This window comes from Penicillium digitatum, chromosome 4 (assembly GCF_016767815.1).
Source record: "Penicillium digitatum chromosome 4, complete sequence".
NCBI classification, from domain to species: domain Eukaryota; kingdom Fungi; phylum Ascomycota; class Eurotiomycetes; order Eurotiales; family Aspergillaceae; genus Penicillium; species Penicillium digitatum.
In genome coordinates, this window is record NC_089387.1 from 1,502,036 (window position 1) to 1,525,573 (window position 23,538).

At 49.7% G+C, this 23,538-nt stretch overlaps 9 protein-coding genes across 9 annotated transcripts; 2 read left to right on the top strand and 7 right to left on the bottom strand.

The window, feature by feature from the left end:
• Positions 1–1,701: 1,701 nt before the first annotated feature.
• Positions 1,702–3,637, bottom strand: Pdw03_0494 (Histone acetyltransferase esa1; the record flags this gene model as incomplete). The annotated part of the gene is made up of 6 exons (XM_014675075.1): positions 1,702–1,860; positions 1,936–3,122; positions 3,187–3,221; positions 3,285–3,349; positions 3,439–3,466; positions 3,555–3,637. 6 exons carry the CDS (start codon positions 3,635–3,637, stop codon positions 1,702–1,704), a joined length of 1,557 nt encoding a protein of 518 aa, XP_014530561.1.
• Positions 3,638–4,077: 440 nt separating this feature from the next.
• Positions 4,078–5,325, bottom strand: Pdw03_0495 (mRNA-capping enzyme subunit alpha; the record flags this gene model as incomplete). The annotated part of the gene is made up of 1 exon (XM_014675076.1): positions 4,078–5,325. One exon carries the CDS (start codon positions 5,323–5,325, stop codon positions 4,078–4,080), a length of 1,248 nt encoding a protein of 415 aa, XP_014530562.1.
• A 761-nt stretch (positions 5,326–6,086) lies between these two features.
• Positions 6,087–7,511, bottom strand: Pdw03_0496 (Putative 3-oxoacyl-acyl-carrier-protein synthase; the record flags this gene model as incomplete). Its single annotated transcript, XM_066099621.1, has 4 exons — positions 6,087–6,490; positions 6,562–7,200; positions 7,256–7,369; positions 7,484–7,511. The coding sequence occupies 4 exons, from the start codon at positions 7,509–7,511 to the stop codon at positions 6,087–6,089; spliced, it is 1,185 nt and encodes a 394-aa protein (XP_065957348.1).
• A 428-nt stretch (positions 7,512–7,939) lies between these two features.
• Pdw03_0497 (Beta-ketoacyl synthase) lies at positions 7,940–9,916 on the bottom strand (the record flags this gene model as incomplete). The annotated part of the gene is made up of 7 exons (XM_066099622.1): positions 7,940–8,101; positions 8,155–8,523; positions 8,582–8,935; positions 8,992–9,063; positions 9,115–9,222; positions 9,304–9,470; positions 9,865–9,916. 7 exons carry the CDS (start codon positions 9,914–9,916, stop codon positions 7,940–7,942), a joined length of 1,284 nt encoding a protein of 427 aa, XP_065957349.1.
• Positions 9,917–10,182: 266 nt separating this feature from the next.
• On the top strand, positions 10,183–11,529 carry Pdw03_0498 (Ureohydrolase; the record flags this gene model as incomplete). Its single annotated transcript, XM_014675078.1, has 3 exons — positions 10,183–10,311; positions 10,376–10,502; positions 10,559–11,529. The coding sequence occupies 3 exons, from the start codon at positions 10,183–10,185 to the stop codon at positions 11,527–11,529; spliced, it is 1,227 nt and encodes a 408-aa protein (XP_014530564.1).
• Positions 11,530–12,847: 1,318 nt separating this feature from the next.
• On the bottom strand, positions 12,848–13,745 carry Pdw03_0499 (Small GTPase superfamily, Rho type; the record flags this gene model as incomplete). Its single annotated transcript, XM_066099623.1, has 4 exons — positions 12,848–12,910; positions 12,986–13,364; positions 13,485–13,604; positions 13,726–13,745. The coding sequence occupies 4 exons, from the start codon at positions 13,743–13,745 to the stop codon at positions 12,848–12,850; spliced, it is 582 nt and encodes a 193-aa protein (XP_065957350.1).
• A 2,180-nt stretch (positions 13,746–15,925) lies between these two features.
• On the bottom strand, positions 15,926–17,985 carry Pdw03_0500 (Siderochrome-iron transporter MirC; the record flags this gene model as incomplete). The annotated part of the gene is made up of 5 exons (XM_014675080.1): positions 15,926–16,015; positions 16,066–16,727; positions 16,780–17,514; positions 17,577–17,707; positions 17,765–17,985. The coding sequence occupies 5 exons, from the start codon at positions 17,983–17,985 to the stop codon at positions 15,926–15,928; spliced, it is 1,839 nt and encodes a 612-aa protein (XP_014530566.1).
• Positions 17,986–20,064: 2,079 nt separating this feature from the next.
• Positions 20,065–20,658, bottom strand: Pdw03_0501 (Siderophore iron transporter mirC; the record flags this gene model as incomplete). Its single annotated transcript, XM_014675081.1, has 1 exon — positions 20,065–20,658. One exon carries the CDS (start codon positions 20,656–20,658, stop codon positions 20,065–20,067), a length of 594 nt encoding a protein of 197 aa, XP_014530567.1.
• A 572-nt stretch (positions 20,659–21,230) lies between these two features.
• On the top strand, positions 21,231–22,805 carry Pdw03_0502 (Mannosyltransferase 1, CMT1; the record flags this gene model as incomplete). The annotated part of the gene is made up of 1 exon (XM_014675082.1): positions 21,231–22,805. The coding sequence occupies one exon, from the start codon at positions 21,231–21,233 to the stop codon at positions 22,803–22,805; it is 1,575 nt and encodes a 524-aa protein (XP_014530568.1).
• Positions 22,806–23,538: the final 733 nt, after the last annotated feature.

Consider the following 23,538-nt stretch of genomic DNA (forward strand, 5'->3'; position numbering starts at 1 on the left):
GAATTTTCGGTCTTGCAAGCATATGGTTTGTTTCAAAGCACTCTCGGTATCTTCTTTCTGGTTCATCTTGTCTCGGAGGCGAGAACTTGGGGTCATTCTCGCCAACTCCTCATCAACATTTGTTTTTGACTCTTGTTGCCACTGCCCACTCTGTTACTCTTTTCCAAGGTTGAACCCACAAACCAGATCCTTCCTCTACCCCCTTCACGCATTTTGCGTTTCTCATGTACTTGCGATTTTCGATTTCTCCCCTATTGTGTCCCCTCCTCCGACCCATTCAGGACTACGGTCGTTCTTTTGGCTTTCTTTGTGTGGATCACCATTGTCTGCCGATTCAACGTCCTGTTTGCGCGATCATTGCCTGAGTGGTGCATGCTTGTTCCGACCTAGCAGTATCACATTGCCTCATGTTGACGAGTATTCAGCAAATCCGCACCGATACTTACCAAGAGAATTCTATTGTTACACAACTCCATTGTCTTTGTCTATTGTAAACGTAACCTCTCAATGACAAGATAGGTAAAGAAGTGCCTTTACCTTCATCTCCTAAAACCTGTGTTCCCCCTTGATCTGTCACTTCCACAGAGTGCTCATTCTCAACTGAATCTATCCAAGAGGCGACATCGTTGTCCCCATCACACCTTCGCCCGTCAAATTCCCCGTCAAGTCCCCGTAACACTCGTGCCATTCTGCTCTCTAAGAAGGAGTCGCGACCTGGGCACTGGGATTTATTCCAGCGAAACTGCCCCACTGAAGGCGATGGGTCAAAACCACAACCCAGAGCTCAACGAATCCTTTGATTAGGCCATGGGCTAACTGTACCATACGTATTACAGGGTAAAAAGGACACACTCGGGACCTCGACGAGAATGCGCGACCTGACCATGTCCCAGAGCTCTGCATTTCGGTTGACCCATTAACCTGCCCCGCCCACAACACCGTACTACCATGCCCATGAAGTCACCGGACCCCTGACCTGAGCCACGCTGGTCACCAATTTCTGCAAATAGACTCGCTGAACTCGAAAGGCAGGTCGTCTCCTTGCGCGTGGTTGGGGGGAGGGGAGAAGGGTGGGTGAGACCCATGTTATATCTAAGATGGGATACTCGGCCTTGCTACGGGACTACCGCGGGGGGGGGGGGTTCGGCGGTGATATGGGGTGTCGCATACTTTACGCCTGAGCGAAGTGTGAAATGTGGGGGTTCTTGTGCTGTTGAGACGGATGCACATCTGGAAGCTGTGATTACTTTGTAGGGATTCAAGTAAATCGCGTACATACATATGTTCAGTCTTGCATTAGGATAGCTTTACTTAGTTCGTATTGTCACATCGATAAAAGGAGGCAGTAAAGCTTCGCGTCTACGACGATCTAGTATTGACATGCTTTGAATAAAAAAACAGGCTCAGAAGTGGAAGTAAAAGAGTGTTAAATAATTTGCACAAATGATAGGTATCAACCGAGGAGAGTCCTTACAAGACTCAAAGATAAACGCCTTGTCCCTTGAGAACGCCGCCCAGAACAACCGCAATGTCAGAACAACCGAATCAGTATAGAGATGGTGGCATCTGTGATGTCAGAACACCATAGTTTTGACATCCACAACGCCCCAAAGCCAAGCCCAAAATCCAATAGATAAACCATGCATGTTTAAAAATGCTAACAGGAATATTTGAGCACAATAATAAGCAGGAAAACACTTATCACCAATTCCAGGTCCGGCTGGAAGCGGCAAAGACAGGAGGTTTCCACTGGAGACGGGCCGGATCGATTTTGCGCGCGCCCTTGATCTCCTCCTTCTTGAGACGCTTCTCGTGCTCCTCCACGACGTGGTCCGTGAGTACTATAACCCAATTACCCTTCTGCAGAGAGAGTTAGTACATTATAACGCAGTATATATGATGTAGTGCGGTGCACACTTGGAATTTCGAACTTACGTGGTATCGGAGCATGTTGAATACAACCAGAGTCTCGTGAACATCCTTCTCAGTCATGGAGGTGAGCACCGCGAGCTCATTCTCGCTTATGGCTTCTCGGTTTGGCTCAATCAGTAACTCCACCAGCGTCTCGCGCCAGTACTGTCGATAACCAAGCAGACCCAGATCGCTAAGTGGCTTCTCAGGAGAGCCGAGCTTGCCTTCGCGCTTGCTGAGCTCGTAGCTGAACGAGATAAGCAGACGACCGAAGCCGCGGCGCTGATATTGCGGCAAAGTCATGATACACGCCAGGTTGTACCCTTCAGCAGAGTCCTTCTCCTTGGAGAAGTAGCCGACGAAATGGCAGCCGGTCTCGTCGCGCGTTGTCATGCAGTAGAACAGGAACGGGTCGACGTCGTAGTAAAGCGTCTTGTGATCGAGGAAGAGCTTAGTCAGGAGACACAAGTTCCGGCACCAGGTGCGCTGGCGACGACCATCGACTTCAAAGAAGGAGATATAGTCGTCGCGGTAGATCTCATTACCGGGTGGGTGGGTCAATGTGCATTTTGCGCGATGGCGCTCGAAAGCACGCTTGTTGTCGAAGTAACTGAGACAAAACTCGTCAATGTACACAAGGTCGACGTCCGAGAAGGAATCCGGGTACGGTGAGAAGTACCACGGCTCGACGTCGTACTTGCCCATCTGGAGACGGGTCAAGTTTCGCACGCGATGGATCTCTGTCGGGTTCTGTGTCATACTACCACCTGTGCGGAGTCGCTCGATTTCCTCTCCGCGCGTAATCACCTCACCTGTTACTGTTTGGACTTGGTCTTCTTTTACTGATTTGCTTTCCGCTGCAGCATCTGCCATCTCGAAGTCCTCTGACTCGGTGGCCCTCGGCGTGCCGACTGTTGACACAGCCTCGGATGGGAACATCGACGTGTCTCCTCCAGGCGTATCGGCACCGAGATTTTCTTTCCCTCCAGCCTTCGAGAGCCGTGATATCTTGCCGACATTCACGTTCTTGCCACCCAGGATATCGGGGGTTTGTGACAAATCGCGGCTCTCAGCCCGGGCACGCTTATTCGCACTCACATTCTTGCTGGGTGCCGCTTTGCTGGCAGCAGCGGTCTTCTTCTTATCAGCTTTGTCTGGCTGGGGCCACTCAACTTCTTGGGAGAGATCGATGCGAGCAGCCGCAACCCATTCTGGAAAAGGCAGTAAGAAAAAGTTCAACTTGAATCCATGCACTTGCTGGAGTGGGGAACTTACCATCAAGACGCTTGTTGAAATCAACATAGTGTACGCTGGGATCTATATAAGTACCACTTCAAAAAGTACAGACATGAAGCAGACAGAGCCAAACTTACTAAAAGGAAGGGCCATCCTTCCGCTGTCTAATGGACAGAATCTCAGCTTTTCGCAGTTCTCCATCCTACCCAGAATAGTCAGTATCACAGTCCAAACTGATTTATAATCACGTGAGTGGCCACCAAAATCTGCGACCACAGGGTCTAAACGAACCTTCTGCACCATAGCCTTCACACCAATTCTATGAGGCTAGTTAGCATCTGCGACCGACAAAAGTTGACATTAAAACCTCAAATATATATTCTTTCGGATATAAAAAAGTGACATACCTGATGGTGTTGAGTGTGGCGAACCCCTTGTCAACGGGGTCGGGCGTCCCCGTCGTCTCCCCGTGGGAATCTCGGACGCCCATTTTGTTGGACTGGCAGTAGAAACCGAATCAATATCAGAGATGGGAATGATGGAATCGAGCAGATACTGTGGTCATCTGGTGATGGGAAAATGAGCGGGAAAGGGAGCAGACTGGGTTGTTGTTATGTAAGCTTTTCCGCATCGGGGTGCCCGAATCTATACAGGATTTTGAGATGCATCTTTGTGTTGAAGATTTGAGTTACTATTACAAGAGGGAGAGTTACTTTCATTTTATTGCTAAAACTAATCCAAATGATAATGCCATAAACACCGTCTCCTGTTTTGGGATTTGAAACCCCTTTCATGTTGCCATGCCATGATTTTGTAGATGAAATACAAAGCCCAAACCAACGCCAAGCGCCTTGCAATGAATCAGAGACGAAGAGAAGCCAAGAAAGAAGCTATATGTTTTAGCCAAAAGGCTAGTTAAGGGCGTCTTTCTCATGATCCTTCAAACTTCCGCTTGACACCATTCGCATTCGCAGACGGTGGCATAGCCTGGGCTCTCCGTTTTTTCTCCTCGTCTCCAGCAGCCATGTTGTGCTGGCGCTGCTTCCAGGCGGTTTTGATGAGGGGAGCAAGGCGGATGAGATCGTCTTCGGTGACGCGGTCTTCAATACTTTCAAGAACCTTTTCAACGGTGGAAATATGGTTTGCATCGTTCTTGTCCTCACGAATACGATAGAAGCGCCAGCGTCCTTCCATATCTTTAGCGCACTCAACGATAATATCATCAAGAGGAATGCGCAGAGCTTTGAGATCTTCCCATTCCTTTGGCTCAAGGAACATCTCTCCAAAAAGACGGTACTCGCCAGCATTGAGCATAACGAACAGGTGGCAGGTCGGGATAGCGTCGTAATCCACGTAGGGCTGGGTGATGCCCTCGGCCTCATCCTCAGTATCTGGCTCAAGTGTCGGAAACTCGAGGCGCATGCGGAAATCAACGGTGTTCTCTTGAGGTGGCTTCCATTTGAGGATGTGCTCGTCGGTGCCGATGCGGTACGGAGTACTGCGGCAAGTAAAGATGAGGCCGTCGTTACCGTGAATGCGCTTGACCTTAGGGATAATCTCGCGGAACATCATCTCAATTCCGTAACTGAATTGCGTGGATTTATCCTCGACTGCAAAGGGGCGGTGATTCTTCTCTTCCGGGAATTTGCGGTACATGGCATTGTATGGCCTGAGCACCTTTTCCTTGAAGTACGCCAGCCGCTTGTCCAGGGTACGGTGCATCAAGCTTTGTCCATCCAGTACCAGACAGTCGAAGACCAGATATTTCAGCTGGGTGGTTCCATCCTCGTAGGTGTCGTTGACAAGCTCGCCGTCAACCAGGGTATCGACGTGGTATCCCTGGAAACTTTCATCGTTTGGCAGGGGGAAGTGTAGGCCAGGTACGTAGCGGTAGTCATTCTTGCGATCGATCAGGTAGTGAATCTCTGGCATATCGGAGTCAGGATCTCCGCGCGCAAAGTACATCAGGCAGCGGATGCCATCGGTCTTTTCGCAGACAAAGTAGTCCTCCCGCTGCAGCTCGCTGAGGTGTCGCGACGAGAAGCTGACCGGCTGTGCTCCAGGAAAGTTGAGGTTGTTGCGCCCGAGGAGTTTGGCGACTTCGCGGCGAAACTGATCAGCTAGGTCATGGTCGGCTTTAATGCCTATCGCGTCTAGATCGGGGACGGCGTGGCCCATTGTGAAGGATCGAAGGTTCAGAGGAGCAGGCTTTATGGTAGAAGAAACTCAGTAATAAGACTGGAAATCTCGGGCTTGATCAATAAGACTCGGAGAGCTTGGTGGTGGAGTGATGGCAAATGCGAAGGGCGCTCGCCCGCAATCGCGACAATATAAACCAGACGCTTTTCAGCTGCAGGTGGCCTTGAAGAGAATGAATAAAGAAGATCACCCAAACGTCATACTAGTATGGCTCACTTTGCTTAGACTGTCAGTTTAAAAAAGACAATGCATGGCCGGCGAACGGAATGAACTGAGAGATTCTCTGATGCCTCAGGCACATGTAACGTGATCTGAAAGGCTTCACCAGGCCATAGAGATGAATATCCTGCATAGTGTATTTGTTGGAAAGCACCAAGTGACTTCATATGGTATTTATGCCGATAGAAACATCAGACAGAACCCAATAAGGAGGAAAGTATTCAATTGCAACTACTTTCGAAACTTCAAATGTACATATCACGCCAGCCGGGGTATCATATCGTCACCTTTCAAAGCAGACAGAACCAGCCTGTACCCATGGCCTATCCAGGGAAATCGAAGAGCGAAAAAGATGCGAAGAAACCGAAGAAGAATGGTGGGATGGTTAGTAGTCCCCCTGCACCCTTGAACGCCAGCATCCAGTATCCAGTACACGCAGTAAAAGGTCAAACCCAACTGCAAACGAAAAGAGAGTCGTCATAAATCATCGCCTGATATGCGGAAGTCCACTTAAAACCTAATCAAGAGGCTCCAGTGACCGGAGTTTTGCGGTTACCTGGAACAGCGGACCTCTTGCCTACATCCATTCCACCAGCGGAGACATCAGGCTCCCCATTGGCGTCAACAGATGATGAGTCCAAATCGGCTGCCACAGTCGAGAAAAGAATGCCACCGAAAAGGGGTTGGCTGTCGTCGTTGGAAAAAAGTCCACCGCCGTTCCGAACTCCCATGGCATGCGACATTTGCTCCTTGATACGGACGTATCGGTACTTCGACTTGGTGGTAATGATGGGGTGGCGAACAAGGGGCTGGGGCGCAGAACGGGCAATGGCAGCCATGACAGCATCTCTTTCTTCGTCTGAGTCAATAGGACCGGTGTTCTCGATATCTTCCTGTAGAGGAGCATTGGCATCGATCGCAGCCTCTGTAGTTCGAACGGGTTAGTCATCTCGTGATCTATACCTAGTGAGCAGAAAAAAGATAACATTGACTTACTCTGCTGGCGAGCCTGGTTCTTCTTCTGATATTGCTGGAGAAGCATATCATAAGGCAGTGTCCGGCCAGGAACCGAGCGTTTGGCCCCCATTGAATGGCTTTTGCAGGTCAAGGAACGAGCGCACTGCGCGCCATTGGGAAGAGTAACACCACACTGTTTTTCGACATCGACAGGGCCCTTTGGCTTGGCTGTCTTTTGCTTAGGCTCATCCTTCTTCTTCTTCTTCTTTGACTCTCTGCCGTCGTCCTCATCGGCCTTGCGCTTCTTGCCCTTCTTGTTGCCGTCCTCGATACCCTTAGTGGCGCTCTTCTTGGCGCTCTTGTGGCCCATGTTGTGGGATTCTCCGTCGGCCTTGTCGGGGCCGTCATCGTCTCTATCGTCGCCGGCCTTCAGGCGATTGGCCGCGTCGCGAGCTTCCTTCTTCTTACGCGCCTTCTCCTGCTTGGCCTTCAAGCATCCGCGGACATGATCCGCTGCGGTTTGCTTGAGAGTGGGCCGCTTGCAATGCTTGCAGATTACGGTTTCAAGGAGGTCATCTTCACGTGGCTTGCCGGTTGGGAACACAGCGACGACTTTGCTGTCGAGGGTTGGGAGGGGAGAGGCAGTAGGGGAAGTATCGATTGGGCCATCTTTGGCCTCTATGTGTTTGTCAGTATCACCAATGCCCAGTGAAACATGTCTAGGGAGCTGTACCATCTGCCTTCTTCTTGGTCGACGCCTTGGAAGTCTTCTTCACCTTGATCTTGCCGAGTTTGGTATCCTTGTCCGTAAAGGTGTACCCGGACGCATCAACCAGACTTCCCCGTCCTGTAAACAAAAAAAGACTTAGCTCAGACCTTTCACGGATTTGAGATACGCCGAGTTCGATGTCAAAGTATCCCAAGTGTTTTGCGCTTTTGACAGGAACCAGGTATTGCGTACCTTGACCGGGGTCACCATTGTTCGCCATGGTGAGCGCAAACTGAAAGAGCACTGGAAGACAGAACGCTTTCTTGTCACTCAGAAAGCCTTAGAAATGGCGTGAAGGGTAGATATCAAGGAATGAGTTCGGTCTCCGGAGTCAAGGTCGGGCTGGGGCTCCGCATTAGGATTGGTCACGTGCCATCTATTGATCTATTAAATGGTCATTCTGGCCCCTATTGTGCTTTAAGCGTAACATTTTCAGTTTATTGTTGAAAATGGCCAATGGATAGGGGTATTCATGTATATTCAGCCAATCTCTTACGATCGTACATTTTGATCAGTCGGATCAATCAGACAGCGACTCTTTCTAGGCAAACCAGCACTACCAAGCTTCCGGCCCTAAATACATTGTCTGTTGTTGTCTGAACCCAAAAAAAATCACATTATATCGTACACATGTTTTTGAGACAAAGATCATGAATGATTCGCAAAGCAAAGGCTGCTGTTCGTACCACCAAAGCCAAAGCTATTTGTCAAGGCAACATCAATCTGTCGTGACTGGGGATCTTTCGGCGCATAGTTGCAATTGAACCCATCAGCCAGGCGGTCTAGATTGATAGTAGGGGGCATAATGTTCTGTTCCTTGTTAGCAGAAACTACACCACAGTGAGTACACAACTGTAACTTGCCTCATGGATTGCAAGCACACTGATCAAAGCTTCTATAGCACCAGCACCGCCAAGCAGATGACCGAGGGCACCCTTTGTGCTGCTTACGTTCACATCAGCAGCCTTGTGTTTGCCATCAGGGCCCAGCAGAAGCGCCTTGATAGCAGCGTTCTCAGCAGCGTCGCCGACAATGGTTGAAGTTGCATGTGCATTGACATAGTCAACCGCAGCAGGGCGTAACTGGGCTTGCTTCAGCGCCTTTTTCATAGCCATAAAAGCCCCTTCGCCATTTTCTTTAGGTGAGGTCATATGGTGTGCGTCGCTGGAGCAGCCATATCCTTTGAGTTCTGCATAGATCCGCGCCCCTCTTGCGAGGGCATGTCCTAGCTCCTTTACTCCGGATTTTAGATTTGGGTTGTCGTTTGCGCAAAAGACACAGGACACATACCTCGAGAATCAATACAGCTGCACCTTCGCCAACCACAAATCCCGCACGGTCGGCATCGAAAGGCCGTGATGCCTTCTCTGGGGTGTCGTTGAATCCCGTCGCCAGACTTCTTGCACGCCCAAAACCGCCAATGGCCAATGGATGAATACAGGACTCGGCGCCACCGGCGATCATCACATCAGCATCACCGCAGGCAATGAACCGAGCTGCATCGCCAATGGAATGAGCACCAGTCGTGCAAGCCGTCGTTGCAGAATGGCTCGGGCCCATGAACCCGTACTTCATGGAAATATGGCCAGCGCCAAGGTTGATCAGCAGCTTTGGCACGAACAGTGGATTGACCTTCTTGTAGCCCTGTGCAACGAGTGAGTTGTAGATTTTCTTAGGTCATTATGATAGAAGGTTCTTACTCCCTTGTCGTAGGCTATGACCGTGCTGTAGATTTCATCAAAGTTCCCAATTCCTGATCCGAGGCAAACTCCCTATCAAATGATTAGCATAGCCTTCAAACCAGCACACAATCCCACACATACCGTCGCCTCCCTCTGCTCAAAAGGCTCCGGCTTCCAGTTTGCATCCTGAAGCGCCTCTTCTGTCGCCGCCATGGCATACTGCGCAAACTTGGCCATCTTCCGCTCCTCCTACCCACCCCGAATCATCAGCATTGCAAATTATCAAGAAAAAAAAATTCTCAAGGTGAGGGCAGCTGAGGGAAAACATACAGTCCGACTCAACCATTCAGAGGCAGTCCACCCCCCGTTCTCGCGACTGCCCTGTGGCACAACAGCGGCAACCTGACAGGGCTGCTCGGCATAGCGCTCATCGCGATCTTTCACATTAACAACGCCGCAATGGCCATCTAGCAAGCGTTTCCATGTACGTCGAAACCCTGTAGCCAAGCACGGTGTTAGTCACAGTAACATTCACAGATTCCAAACACAAAAGTACAATCAAACACGTATAGTGAACTCGGCATGTATACGGCGGGTGCTGTCTCTTATCTCCGCATCGGACCGCATGTCCTCCGTCATTGGCTGTCACAACCTTCCCTTTCCGGCCTGGGAAGTGGGGAACGTGGAGGGAGCTCGAGAGCCCAGGTTCCGGGGATATCCTCCCGGAAAACCAGAGAAGGGCAGAGTGCATTCGCGCAGATTGTCTTGCTGACAGATGGAATTGTGCAATTGCGTAATTGCACATCGTACCCGATAAGCCCAAATGAGCTTCAAGGACGACCTTGGAGTTCTCAATGCCAACAGAACGAAAAAATGATTGAAGCAACTCACCTACACCTAGTGGTGTCACCGCCCCAAGACCAGTTACAACAACTCGCCGCATTGCATCGTCAATAGCTTTGTATCAAAGCTATCAGAGCTATCAGAGGAGTTGTCGAAAGAAAGAAGCCGAAAAGCGGGCCAAAGCCAAGAAGGGAAAGTCTGCACGATCGGGACAACCCTATCTGTTCGCCTTTTCCTTTTACAACACTACTGCTTCAGGAAATTTGACGAGACAGAGTCATGTAGAATATTTATATATACATATATATATACATGTATATTCTCATTTTAACCTTTTTTTTCTATTTCACTCCAATAAATCCAGCCATGCCTACATGGAAATTCTTCCTTACATTGGCTTTGGCCGGCTCTGCGGTCTCCTGCGCGCACCACGATAACGGCAAGGTAGTCCCCGAACATGAGCGGGCGGAATTACTTAAGAAGTGGGACCAGGAGGTATGATGATACTTCAATTTCCAAGAAATGAGGTTCAAACGATTCCTAAAATGTAGTTATCCAGTGGTCCTTCTCCGGTATTGCCAGCTTCGCCCATCTAAAGCCAGTCAAGTGTCTGATCGAGCCCGATGAGCACTACGACATTGCTATTATCGGCGCGCCGTTCGATACGGCCGTTAGCTACCGACCAGGTACGAAAGCAAATTCATCCCAAACCCCAAAAAGGCAGTGCCAACAAAACCTCCAGGAGCCCGCTTCGGGCCACGCGCAATCCGCGCCGCGAGTGCACGCCAGATGGCCGCAACAAGCTACAACACGCGCGCGGGACTGAACCCCTACCAATCGTGGGCTAAGATCACCGACTGCGGTGACATCCCCATCACCCCTTTCGACAACGGGCTCGCCGAGCGCCAGATGTACGAAGCGTTCCTAGAGCTCGGGTCACGCAGTGTCATGAACCAAGCACCCAAGGAGAACGGGATCGGCGCGAAGCACCCGAAGCTTGTAACGCTTGGCGGAGACCACAGCATTGCGCTGCGTGCTCTGCGTGCTCTGCATCAGATCTACCAGAAGCCGATCACAGTTGTGCACTTCGATGCGCACCTTGACACGTGGAATCCTGTGCGGTACAGCGCGTACTGGCAGTCCGAGCAGACGCAGTTCAACCACGGGTCGTTTTTCCACAAGGCGAGTCGGGAGGGATTAATTTGTAATTCCACTTCCGCGCATGCTGGACTGCGGACGCGCCTTACTGGTGTTGACGTGGGGGATTACACGAACCCAGGGCCCGAGCAGGGATTTATTCGGATTCATGCGGACGATATTGATGAGCTTGGACCTATGGGTATTGTTGAGACGATAATTGCCCGTACGGGGCTGGACCCTGAGCAGCCTGTTTATCTTTCTGTTGATATTGATGTTTTGGATCCGTCTACGGCGCCGGGAACCGGGACGCCTGAGCCTGGCGGTTGGACGATGCGTGAGTTTATTCGGATTCTGCGTGGGTTGGAGAAGTTGAATATCGTGGGTGCGGATATTGTGGAGGTTTCGCCGGCGTATGATAATAAAGGGGAGACTACTGCTCTTGCGGCGGCGCAGGTTGCTTTTGAGATTATTACTAGTCTTGTTAAGTCTGGTGTTGATGAGGAGCTCGGCGGGTGGTATGGGTGGATGGAGCAGCAGGGAGTTCGGGAGAAGGAAGGTAAGGATGAGCTTTGAATTTGAGTATTTAGATCTACGACATGTATGTGAAATGAGGTGAAGACCCGAGGACCTAGAAGCTCTTGAATTTGATTTCTTGATACCTGTAAATTGGAGTGATGTCATGGCAAAGCATAAAACCCAGGTGAGCTCATTGAGCCTATGACATCAGAGACTTGAACCATAGGAGGGAACCTTGAAAAGTACAATATCAAAATGCTACAAGCTGAGGAACAGGTACCCTTTCCACCCCACAAAGACTTGATAGAACTGGTTGAATTGGAACCCATAATCGGCAACTTTCTAAGACCCAGAGATAACGTTGCTCTTCAGTGAGACAAAATTCGAAAGACTGCAATAGATCAGTCGCAGAAAGAACACGAACGGAGATGCTTGTATCAAGAACGCGCGCGCATAGAGAGTAATGGCGATAGTAGATCAGATTGGAATAAAAGGCGAAGTCACACAAAGGCCAAAAAAAGACAAAGAGAAGAAGCCGGATCTGCAAGAGAAGGGCACAGGAAGCTCAAATTCATAGTCCGGGGGTCACAAAGCTGGGCGGGTACATGAATAGCACGCAAGGAAGCAAAACGAAGACAGGGGGATATGGGGGTGATCACAGTGACGGAAACTGTCCGCCAGCCAAAAGCCAAAACACGACGCCCTGACGTCCAACGCCGAGAGAGACGGCTAAAGAGGTGAAAGAGCCGGGTGTGTAGAAGGTACTAGGTAGGATGCGGGGAGTGTAGTCGACACGACAAAAACGGGAGAAGAAGGTCAAAATTGCTGTCGCTGTAGTTGGTGAAGGGGATGAATGAGGGTGGAGGATCGGGGAAATTGAAAGGCGAGAAGAGATGAGTAGCAACAGTAACTCGAGAGCAGGTCGTTGAAGATGGCAGATAGACGCAGCCAGGCGAAGCAAGAAGAAAAGAAGAAGAAATAACCCAAAAAAACCGGGACACAGCAGGTTAGATAGGCTAGAGCTGGAACCGGGATATGCGAACAGAGACAGAATGAAAGAAAAGGGGATCAAGAAAAAGCACAGAAGCTATTTTCAACCGGCAAACGTAGATATGGAACGCTTCAGATAGCATCGCTAACCATAATACAAGACCATACTCCCCCTTTTTTTGTCGCTGAATTTGACATCCCAGAAAACCAGTCCAGCCAGAGATATTTGCCGCCCAATAGAATGTGAAAGAGTAGAAAAAGCGAAATAAACAGGTTCATTCCATCGTAGCTGCTTCGAGGCGCGCATCAACTAGGCATCAACCCAAGTGCGACAGATCCATCGCACTCGGACCAACCTGTTGCGGTAAGTCCGTGAATGATAAATTCACAGCAAGAGGCAGCCTTTTGACTTCTTCTTGGGGGCGGGTTCGAGTGCCGCGACAATAGCCTAGAAAATTAGAAGGAACGTGTCAGTAGCGGTGTGGAGATTTGGGGGTAGCAAGATATGGAAGATTCGGCGTACCTCATCAAAGACATCCTTCAGCTTATACTGTGTCAGGGCGGAGCACTCGACGTATTTAACAGCGCCAAGTTCCTTAGCCATCCGGTCACCGTCTTCCTTGCGAATGGGGGACATCTTCTGGCGGGCGAGCTTATCCCGGACTCCGGCATCGTCGCGCAAATCGGTCTGGGTACCAACGATCAAGCAGGGAACACCGGGGCAGTGGTGGTGGACTTCGGGGAACCACTTTTCGCGAACGTTTTCGAATGAGGCAGGTGAGGTGACGGAGAAGCAGACCAAGAACACGTCAGTCTGCGGGTAAGAGAGCGGGCGCAGGCGATCGTAATCCTCTTGACCAGCGGTATCAAACAGTCCCAGGGTGTAAGGCTCATCGCCGATCCTGCAGTTGGAGAGTGATCGGTTAGAACTGTTTCTTGGAGGCTGGACTGACGTATGAATTTTTTTTTTCTCGGGGAGGTTTGGAGGGGAGGTTTGGAGGGGGATTCGGGGGATGACTTACATCACGGTCACGGCGTAGTTGTCAAAGACGGTGGGGACATATTCCGAAGGAAACTTGTTCGTTGTGTATGAGATGAGCAGACAGGTCTTTCCTACTGCACCGTCCCCCACCACGACACATCTGGGTTGGGGTTAGCCATGAGATCTGGAGGGGGGGTTTCGCCTCGGCAAGAATGGGGGGAGGAGGAGGAGGAGGAGGAGGAGGGGGGGGGGGAATAGTGAAGTGGAATAGGATAGCATACTTGATGGTAGCGACGACCATTTTGAATAGATGAGAAGTGTTGATGTAAGAGTGATAGGGAAGAAGAGTGTGGGAGACAAAAAGGGAGGAAGAAGCTGTGATCTGGATTGAATGGGGCAACCCGCAGAGTATGGAGTCTAGACACGGTGCTAGTCTCGATACACGGTCTGTACAGCTTCTCGTTTGGTGAACAGCCTATGGTATTTATTAGTTAGGGGGATTTTTCTTCGATCTCAAATGATCTTTTCTATCATTTTTTCTTTCACTCTGATCTGGGATCTAACCTCCGTGAATTAAAGAGACTCTCTGTCGATGTCATTCATTACTGCCAAGACAACGGTGTCAGTATCTCCCTATCTCCCTCGACTCCTAGTTTATAAACTACATGTATTAATCTCAACGGCCAACCGCTGTCGGTTAAGCGCTGTGATCCATAATTCTTTAATTTCTAGACTCGAATTTAAGGTCTCTAGGGGGATCACAGCTTTGAAACAAAGCCCAGTATCTCGACATATGGACAGAGCACATAAGTCCTCAACACCAACTACCCCAATTTTACCAATGATCGGTCTCAGTATCAGATAAGGGCCGTATAAAAGTGCCGTCGAGGAACAAAAGGAGAAGGTATCCTTCGGAGTATTAACCCCCTTTTCCCCTTCGAACTATTTTCTTTCACCTATTTCCCGTGACCCCAAGAGAACGAGAAAGAAAGAAAAGAAAAAAAAGCAAGGTTATAAAAAAAAAAGACCCCAATTTCCAATTTCAATCCCGTTTCACCATTCACGGGTTCCCGGTTCCATCTTCCCTCGGCCCTAAATCTCCCCTTTTGCAAACCGCCATTTTACGTGTGAGAGATCTCAGAGCCTAGATAGATACGGTAAAAAAATACATCCTTGGTTTTATACACTATATGTTGTACAATCCAAATTCAATCATGCATGCTCTAGTTCTCATCTACTCCGTGATCCGTCAGTGGCTTGTTCCCGTCACAGCTTGGCAGCCAGATCCAGATCCAGTCTCTCTACAATGGTCGTCTTCACTAGGTTGGCTGAGGCCATTACCCAGCTAGGTGACTCACATTACTAACCACGCCTTCTTATTATGGTTGACAGCTGACGGCTGACATGGCATCCGTGTATTGCAGCGTGCGGCACCTATACGCAGGATATCCGTAGAGGATACATTTACAGGAAGCACATGCACATGTCAGGGGTGCTCAGCAAGTTCAATTCGTATTTTGTATCCTCAAGTCCTTCCGTTGTGGTATCTGGTATGCATGCAGATATGCAGGTACATGCACGGGTAATATACGTGGTATACGAGCTGAATAAGGGCCGGGGGAGAGAAGAGGATGGGGTGGCGGAAGGAGAAGAAAGAAAAAAAAGAAAAGAGGCCCGTTCATCTTTACAGATCTAGCTAGGCTTGCAAGATTTGAAATCAAGGCAACCCCAAATCCAAATTCTTCCTGCATTGACGGATAGCCGTGGATATAAGGCCGCGATGCGTGAAGTTTGGGCTGAGCTAGACCGGGATATTCGCTGGCATAGATCAATGCAAAGTACCCCGTACCTTGTCGAGTGTGTCAAAAACAGGGGGAACCGACTCTATCCCCGACCGTTGCAGGGAAATGAAACCCACTAGCCTGTAACTGCTGGAACTTGGAAAGAAAACTGTTACAGCTCGAGAGTCTTAAGAGCGGCAAGCCGGCCGGATCGGAATCATGACTTGGTTTCGGTGGAAGTTTGATGTTGGGATGAAAACTGCCGAAGTGCTTTGAGGTGCATGGATAGTGCTTGGTCAAGCTATGGGTTATGGATCGGAGTCGACATGAGCTTCTCATCTTTCTCAACGATGCAAACTACTACGTTGTGTGGGTGGTCTGACAGGGCAAGTCTTTCTCAACGGAGTGCTGCTTGGGTATTTAATTTTTTCTACATGCAGGTCTAATAAACAGTTACTGTCTTGGAAAGATAGATACACTCAACCCCATGACTTCATAAACAGTCACGCTGAGGGCAAATGATGGTCAACAAAAAATACCGAGGATGTGTTGCATACTGCTCAAAGAATCCAAAGCGCCGCTAGCTGGTTTATATCGAGATACAGTAGAAATATGAAGCCATGAAAAAGCCACACAAAAAGCTTCAGTTCGTAAGGTCGTGATTGTCATGCGCGGGGAATGCACTCAGAGATGACGGGGTTTAGGTTTGTTTGGAGTGTCCGTCATCCGGGCTGGGCTCTGCCTCTGCCTCAACTGGGTCGCTCCGGAATTCAGGACTACCGTAACCCATCTAGAGCCAAGTTAGAGAAGATCAACAGCCATCACTGGTTGGCGACGTACCTTGTCGAGCTTGTAATTGACCATTAAGAGACTCAACGGAATGAGGGGGAGGGTGGCGATGACAGCTAGCGTCAGGAGCCGGTTCATGGTCTCTTGGTACGCACGGTTGATGGCAATGCGAGTGGGAGATCCCATTGGGAATGACAGGGCGGTGGTCAGCTTGCCAAAGATTTCAGCAGCTTGGTCCCTGCTTTCCTCAGGCAGGTATTGGAGAAGCTTGTGTGGGACGGCAGAGGACCATACGGCTCCTGAGATAGCGGCGCCGACTGCACCGCCCATCTCCATGGAAGTCAGGAACATCGCAGTGGCTGCTGCGACTTCCTGGTGGCTGGCGGAGGCTTGGACTCCTAGTTGAACGGGCACGTTAATCAGACCACCGCCGATGCCGACTATGATTTGTGTGCCCAGGACTTGGAAATGAGAGGCTCCTTCTCCTCGGCACAGAAGCATTAGGGCTAGGCCGGTCATGTACACAACACATCCGATGGTTATGTAGATGCGATATCGTCGGGTATACTTGATAAGAAGTGATACGCTAAAAGCGGCAATGGTTGAGGTGAAAGAAAAGGTTTGGGTGACGCGCCCCGCAGTGGCAACGTCGTACCCCTGTACAACCTGCAGGTAGGAATAGAGATAAGGCTGAACGGAAAAGTAGAAAGCCACTAGGTAAAATTAGCAACGACACTTCCAAGGTAGAGTGAACATTCAACTTACTGAAATACCAGAACGCCAATGCACATCCTGCAAGAGCAGTTTTCTGCTTGAGAAGGTGTAGAGAGAGCAGGGGCTTTGGGGCCAACTTCCGTGACGACTCCCAGAGCGGTAGAAGACACAGGCAAACAACACCAAGCGCGATCATCACCAAAATGTTGACGTTCTTCCACCCATTCTTTGCAGTGGCCGCAAGAGTCAATGGCACCAAGATTAATGTAACAGCAGCGGACAAAAGGGCCAGTCCACCCACGTCCAAATCGTACCAGGTTCGACGCATGACGCTGACCAAGCCCGTCCGCCTTCTGGTCCGCTTCTTTATCAAGTTCAATCTCTGGGCTTTCCGTTGGTTGAAGAGTAGCGTAAGGGCAAGTGGCAGGAAAGATGCAGGCAAGATAATAGCCCACATTCCATAACCCCATCGCCATGAACTAGTCCGCAGCACCGCGCCCGCAATGGTTGGCCCGAGCCACACCGTAACCAAGAATGGGAATTCAGGCAGAAGGGCGAGGAACGCACGGTTCAGCAAGTCACTACTGTCGGCGATGAAGACTTGTTGGAGGATCTGCAAACCCGTCGAGCCGGCGGAGTAGAAGATTTGGGCAGAGGCGTAGGTTTGAACGTTGGTAGAGCCAGCCATTTGGATATATCCCAGTGTATAGATAAGGATACTCAAACAAAATGCCTCGAAGCGACCGAATACGTCAGCGATCTTAGCCATAGGGGGTTTGATGACAGCTTTAGATCGATTATCAATTAGCAGCCGCTCATTCCTTTGGAGCGGGGTAGTGAACTCTCACCATTGACCACATTTTGGATAACGAGGACGGTCGAGATCAACGAGTGTTTGCTGAATGCACTCGTCGCATATGCAGACAGCGACATCACAGTCTGACCTTCTAACGACGTGCAGAATGCCATGAGGAATATACTTCGCGCCAGGTCAGTAGAGATTCAGCAAAGGCACGAGACTGCAAGCCACACGAACCTGATATAGGCTACCATTAAAGACTTGGTTGTCCAAGTCAGATTGATGGCCTCAATCTTTTGAACTCCCTCCTGCATATCATCTGGTGTAGACAGTCCACTAGCCTGGCCCTCGACCTCGTAGTCGTCCTGCAACAGCTGATCCCTTTCATCCTCCATTCTGGCGTCTTCGTGTTCGATCGCGCCGTAGGACGGTCCTGAGCGGGGATCGAGAAGTGGCATCTCGTGACCGATGCACGATCACCACAAGATCGTACACGTTTTCAACTGGAGTGTTCTTTAATAGACAGCGTCCATATAAGAATAATAGTAACCGGGAAGAGAGTTCGGCCTGGGGCTGGTAAAAATCATGTACGGAAGACGGTGATCTAAAAAGCGGCGATTAAGCGGAAAATAGATCATTAAGGAATAAGAGTTCATGCGACATCAGATGCAAGTGACGGCAGGTGTACCACAAAAATGAGATGAAAGCCTGCTCTCATAGCAGGTAGTTTCGGCGGTCTTCAGCCAAGTAGCCCAAGCCAGTCAGGCCCACTGGGAAAACGAAGCGACAACACGAGATGCCAACAGCGAATCGGAGACCGGATTAGGCCAGAACAAGAAGAAAATAAATATGGGGCGCAATGTGTAAAAAGGTATGGAAGCGCGCTTGCCTCGGGGGTCGACCCATGAAGGGCTATGTAAGAAGAAAGATCCGGTAGGCAGATATGGGGCAAATTGGCAGATGGGTAGATCCGCAGCGCTTCGGAGGGAGACGCCCAAATGTAAGGGGAAGCAGGCCTTGAAGAGTTTAGGCCGGCAAGTCTGAGTTTTTGCTACGCAAAATGACACCAAGCCCGATCGTCGGTCGCACTTATGCACTTTAATGGGGTCTGTGGTGACAGAGATGTGAGATGAGAGGTTGATGTCCGATCTCAGCTCATCCCTAGCATTTCAGGATGATGCACTAAGACAGTTTAAGAAACAGTGTCACAGTGGTAGTCCAGTCATCGTTCTCCGGTAGGTTGAAATGCCCAGGTGCTTCCCAGTGTTAAATTTTTTTTTCTTTCGCAAAGGGTATGGTAAGATGTGTCAAAAAGGAAAATTAATAATGGTGGAGTTTCGGGTACGGGAACCCTTTGATGTTACAATTGGAGGACCCGCGGAACACGTCTGTTCACTTGGTGGCATGAGCTGAGTCTTTGGTACTGCCAAGTCATTTCTTCCCCGGTTCACATCATCAGATAAGATGAAAGTTTGATTTTCCTTTTGATCTGTGTTTCTATGGATTTAGTTCGAGAGGAAGGGATTTCTTTGACTTTTAGCAAGTAGGAAATTCAATGTCTCCACTATCTGGCTGCAGCACGCATTGCTACCCTGCTAATTAACTCCGATCCAGGGAAAGATCATGTAAATGCCGGAATGACGGAGTTGGTCACTTGACCGGGGGCTATATCATTTTCCCTTCTACTCCGTACATCATTCAATCTTGAAAGGGAAGGGAAATTCAGAAAAGGATTGGAAGAACGGATGCAATGGAAGGAATCGCTAATTGACTTTTCTCCACTCGCATCATGTTGACACGCGATTGGTGTGACCTCGGCATCCGAAGTCGGGTTTGTGCAGCGCGTGCACCCGATTGCCGGGATTACACTAAGTATAGTAGGATCAGATAACTCCGATTAGGAAGGGGTAGAATTGTGCCCTCTAACAGCGGTAGTGCACAAACATAGGGTTTCATGGCATCAATATCAAAATAAGAACACGAGCAGAAAGAGGATCCAATGTGGATGTACGGAGTATGTTGTATGTATTCTGCATACTGGGAGAGGTCTAGGAGTAAAATGGAGATTGTCGACACGGAACTTAACCCACCTTGCACAATAAAACCCCAAGTGCTTAACGTGGTCAATGTCCTTGTAGATGTGTGCTCGTGCTAGCTTCACTCACTCTGTTGATATACCTAGTAACTGCCAGCATGGCTAATCATCCGTCATGACAACGATTGATCAATAAACATAGGAAGAAATAAAATTTGCTGACTGGAATCTATCCGCACATCGGCTGATCTGCGCCATGCCAGTCATAACTGGCACATGCACAGGTGGACCTAGAATTCTGTGGAGCCTTGGTATGTCTGCAGCAAGCCGGTATCCTTATTCCTACTTGGATGGGTTATGAATATTCTGCTGTGCTCTATTAAAATGCAAGGTCAAAAGGAATCTTGCCTGACTTCATTCCAATTATCACTGTTCGTCATATATCATCAATGGCTGTCGCCATTCACTCATTGGGGTGTAAAACTAGCAACATCCCACTCATCTAATCCTGGTCTACAATCAAATGACCGAAATTGACAGGCAACTCCCCGCCCTCAATTGATGGCCGGGCAGCATAGATACCAACCCAGAACTCCTTCACATTCTCCTCCGCAAAGACCCAAGTGACCTCCCGGATAGGAGACTTTTGCAAACCCTCAACAAGATAGATCCACAGACTATCATCCTTTTCCTTTACAAGCTCAAGGGTTGCTGCACCACCACCCGAAGGCACTGGAAGTAAGCCCCAGTCCGCCCAGTTGTCTTTGGCAACGACACTGAGGTGGGGTCTGCCGTTGGTAAGTTCAATGCCGCTCTTTACCCACTTCTGGCCACGATTGGCGGTATTGAGGACAAGGATCACGCCGCCCTGGTCATAGTTTTTCTCCCAAGGGGCATTGAACGCGACACGGATCCGCTTGAATGACTTTAGCGGCATCGACTTATACAAGATCGGAGCTGAGAAGCGGGCGGTAGAGGGCGGCTTGGCCCATATATCCGTGGAAGCTGGTGCGTTGATGGTAAACTCTGGGGGAAGGGCACCATTTCCTGGGACTTTGGATTCAGAGTTGGCGAATTTGAATTGTGATGGTGACATGGTGGGCTGTGGAATGCGGGGAAGTAGTGGTATAATCCCAGATAAAGTATGTTCAGTCACCACGTCGTACAAATTTAAACAAGTGGAGGGCTCAAATGAAAATTTGAGAAGTACAAAGCAAGTGGACACAGAGGGGGAGTAAAAAGATAAATGATTTCATCTTGGTGCGAGGAGAACTGGCAGTCCACGGGTGCCCCGACTACAGCTACGTCACTATAAACTGGAACTTCCATCATGTTGCACATTTGTTCATTACTGGAGTCTCCTAAAAGATGAGATGGACAAAGAGCATCTCAGTCTAGCCCTTTTTATCAATGTATTATTCCCATATCTACAACCATGCATACTGAAGTCCAGAGATTTTTAGGCTCACCGTTGTATATCCATCATATACTTGCTGATACCACGTGATCGGACTGATGATGTAAGTTCTCCATGGGGCTGGGGGAAATCACCAACCAAGTCGCATTTTCCTTATCATCAATTATGGCTGCAACGGGCCACTTTACTGGATCAATTTGCAGTTGAAGATAGTCCCAAGGGTGTATACCCATTTGGTGACACGATCCACCATGACTACACGACTACTCCATCCTGATGAGTGGGAGCTTGCCTCACGGTCCTCAGTTGACTCGCAGGGGACGTTCAACCTCGACGAGGCTGATTTTGAAGCTCAAGTCCCATACTCATCTAAATTTGGCAAACGCCATCTGCCCTGGTTATCCCGAATTCTCTCTTCGGCGTCAGCAGGTTATCGCCGCCTGAACAACCCTTCCAGACCGGCCCTCGCAGGCACGCCACGACCGAGCTGTTCTCGACGTTTCTGCATTCGCCGCTGTTGCTACCTCCCCATCGTTGCCGGCATCATTTTTGTCCTTGCGCTCTTTACCTCGCTACTCTTCCCGTCATATACCCATCTGCCCGCGCATTACTCTACACTCCGCAAATCGGTGCTCGAGAGCTCATATCCCGGACGAGGCAATCCCCGCCAGGAGAAGGTCTTTATTGCAGCAAGTCTGTATGATAGTGGTGGCAAGCTTGCTCAGGGCCAATGGGGAACACAACTTCTGGAGTTGATTGATTTGCTTGGACCTGACAATGTGTTTCTGAGTATCTACGAAAATGACAGCGGCGAGGAGGGTGAAAGCGCATTGCGCGCATTAGAGAAGAAAGTGCAGTGCCAGAAATCTATTGTGTCTGAAAAGCACCTGGACCCGAAGAGTATGCCAACCGTGACCATTCCCGGTGGGTCAAAGCGAATCAAGCGCATTGAGTATCTAGCCCAGGTTCGGAACCGAGCACTAGAGCCACTGGCCGACCACCCGGAGATGAAGTTCGATAAGCTGCTTTATCTAAATGATATCCTCTTCCACCCCGCCGAGGTCCCTCAGCTCTTATTCTCAACAAACGCCAACGAAGACGGTGTTGCCCAATACCGTGCAGCCTGCGCTGTAGACTTCGACAACCCCATCAAATTCTACGACACATACGCTACCCGCGATCTTGAAGGTTATAGCATGGGTCTACCCTTCTATCCATGGTTCACTACATCCGGCAAAGGTGAGAGCCGAAGCGATGTGCTCGCCGGCAAAGACGCAGTGCGAGTGCGCAGCTGCTGGGGCGGAATGGTGGCGTTTGATGCCAAATACTTTCAAAAAGGCTCACCGCCCACAACACCTAACCCAGCACGTTTCCGCTCCGGGCACGATCTCTTCTGGGAGGCGTCTGAATGCTGTCTCATCCACGCGGACATTCAAGACCGGCCAACCAACGTCGACGAGATCACCGATACAGGCATCTATATGAACCCATTCGTGCGAACTGCTTATGATCACCGCACCCTGTCTTGGCTGGGGGTTACCCGCCGCTTCGAGGGGCTGTACTCGTTTCTCCACAACCTCGGAAATCACCTCGTCGGTCTGCCTTGGCACAATCCCCGTCGCGCGGAAGTCCCTGGCCAAACCGTGCAGGAAACCGTGTGGGTTCCGGATGCTGCACATGATGGTAGCGGCTCTTTCAAAGTCGTTGATCGGGTTGCGGGCAACGATGGCTATTGTGGTCGTCGCGGCCTTCAGGTAATTGTTGAAGACCGTAAGCCCGGGCAGAAAGGGTTTGAAAACATTCCTGTCCCACTGTTGAAGCTTTAATGTTCTGGAATCAGATACCCATTCTACCCTGCCTTTTTTATATAGATTTGTTTATCCTTTGGTGTCTTTGGTGTAATGATATCTTTGCTGGAGAGATCTTTAAGAGCATAAGAGAAACAAATAACGTGTGGACCAATTTTCACATCTTTAAGGACCTGGGGAATTGACAAAAGTAACCGCTTTTGTGGCCAGAAACGGCTGCTCTTGCCCTGCATAACTACACTTTACGAGCCACCATTCTGCACCTGCCCATCCTTGTTACATGTAGCCATCCTCCGGTCATCCCCAGCTGTATGCCTACCGAGATACCAGATTTTAGACCGAGCGAGATGGCTTTTCCATTCCGTTTTAGTGCTCACCCTTTGTCGCTTTCTGATCGGTACAACTGAGCACGCCGCGGAGTATTACATAATTCTCAAACCCCGCGGGGTGCTTACTGAGCAGCCTGATCGGAGCGTGACTTCAGCTCACTGAGCATGACCTGCTAAGTCAGTAGTTCATCTCAATTACGCGCACCATTTTAGCCCTGCTCGACGCAAGTCATTCTGTCGACGAATTAATCTAGGGTGATTAGGGGGGTGATATCGCTGGCGCGGGGTTTCTCGCGTGACTTGATAAAAGGGGGGTAAAAATCAAATCCAAAATACTCCGTACTCCGTACTCCGTACAACATACATACAACATGCTTCGAAAAGGCTGCAGAAAAAAAAAGGGCATAACCTATGCTAACTCT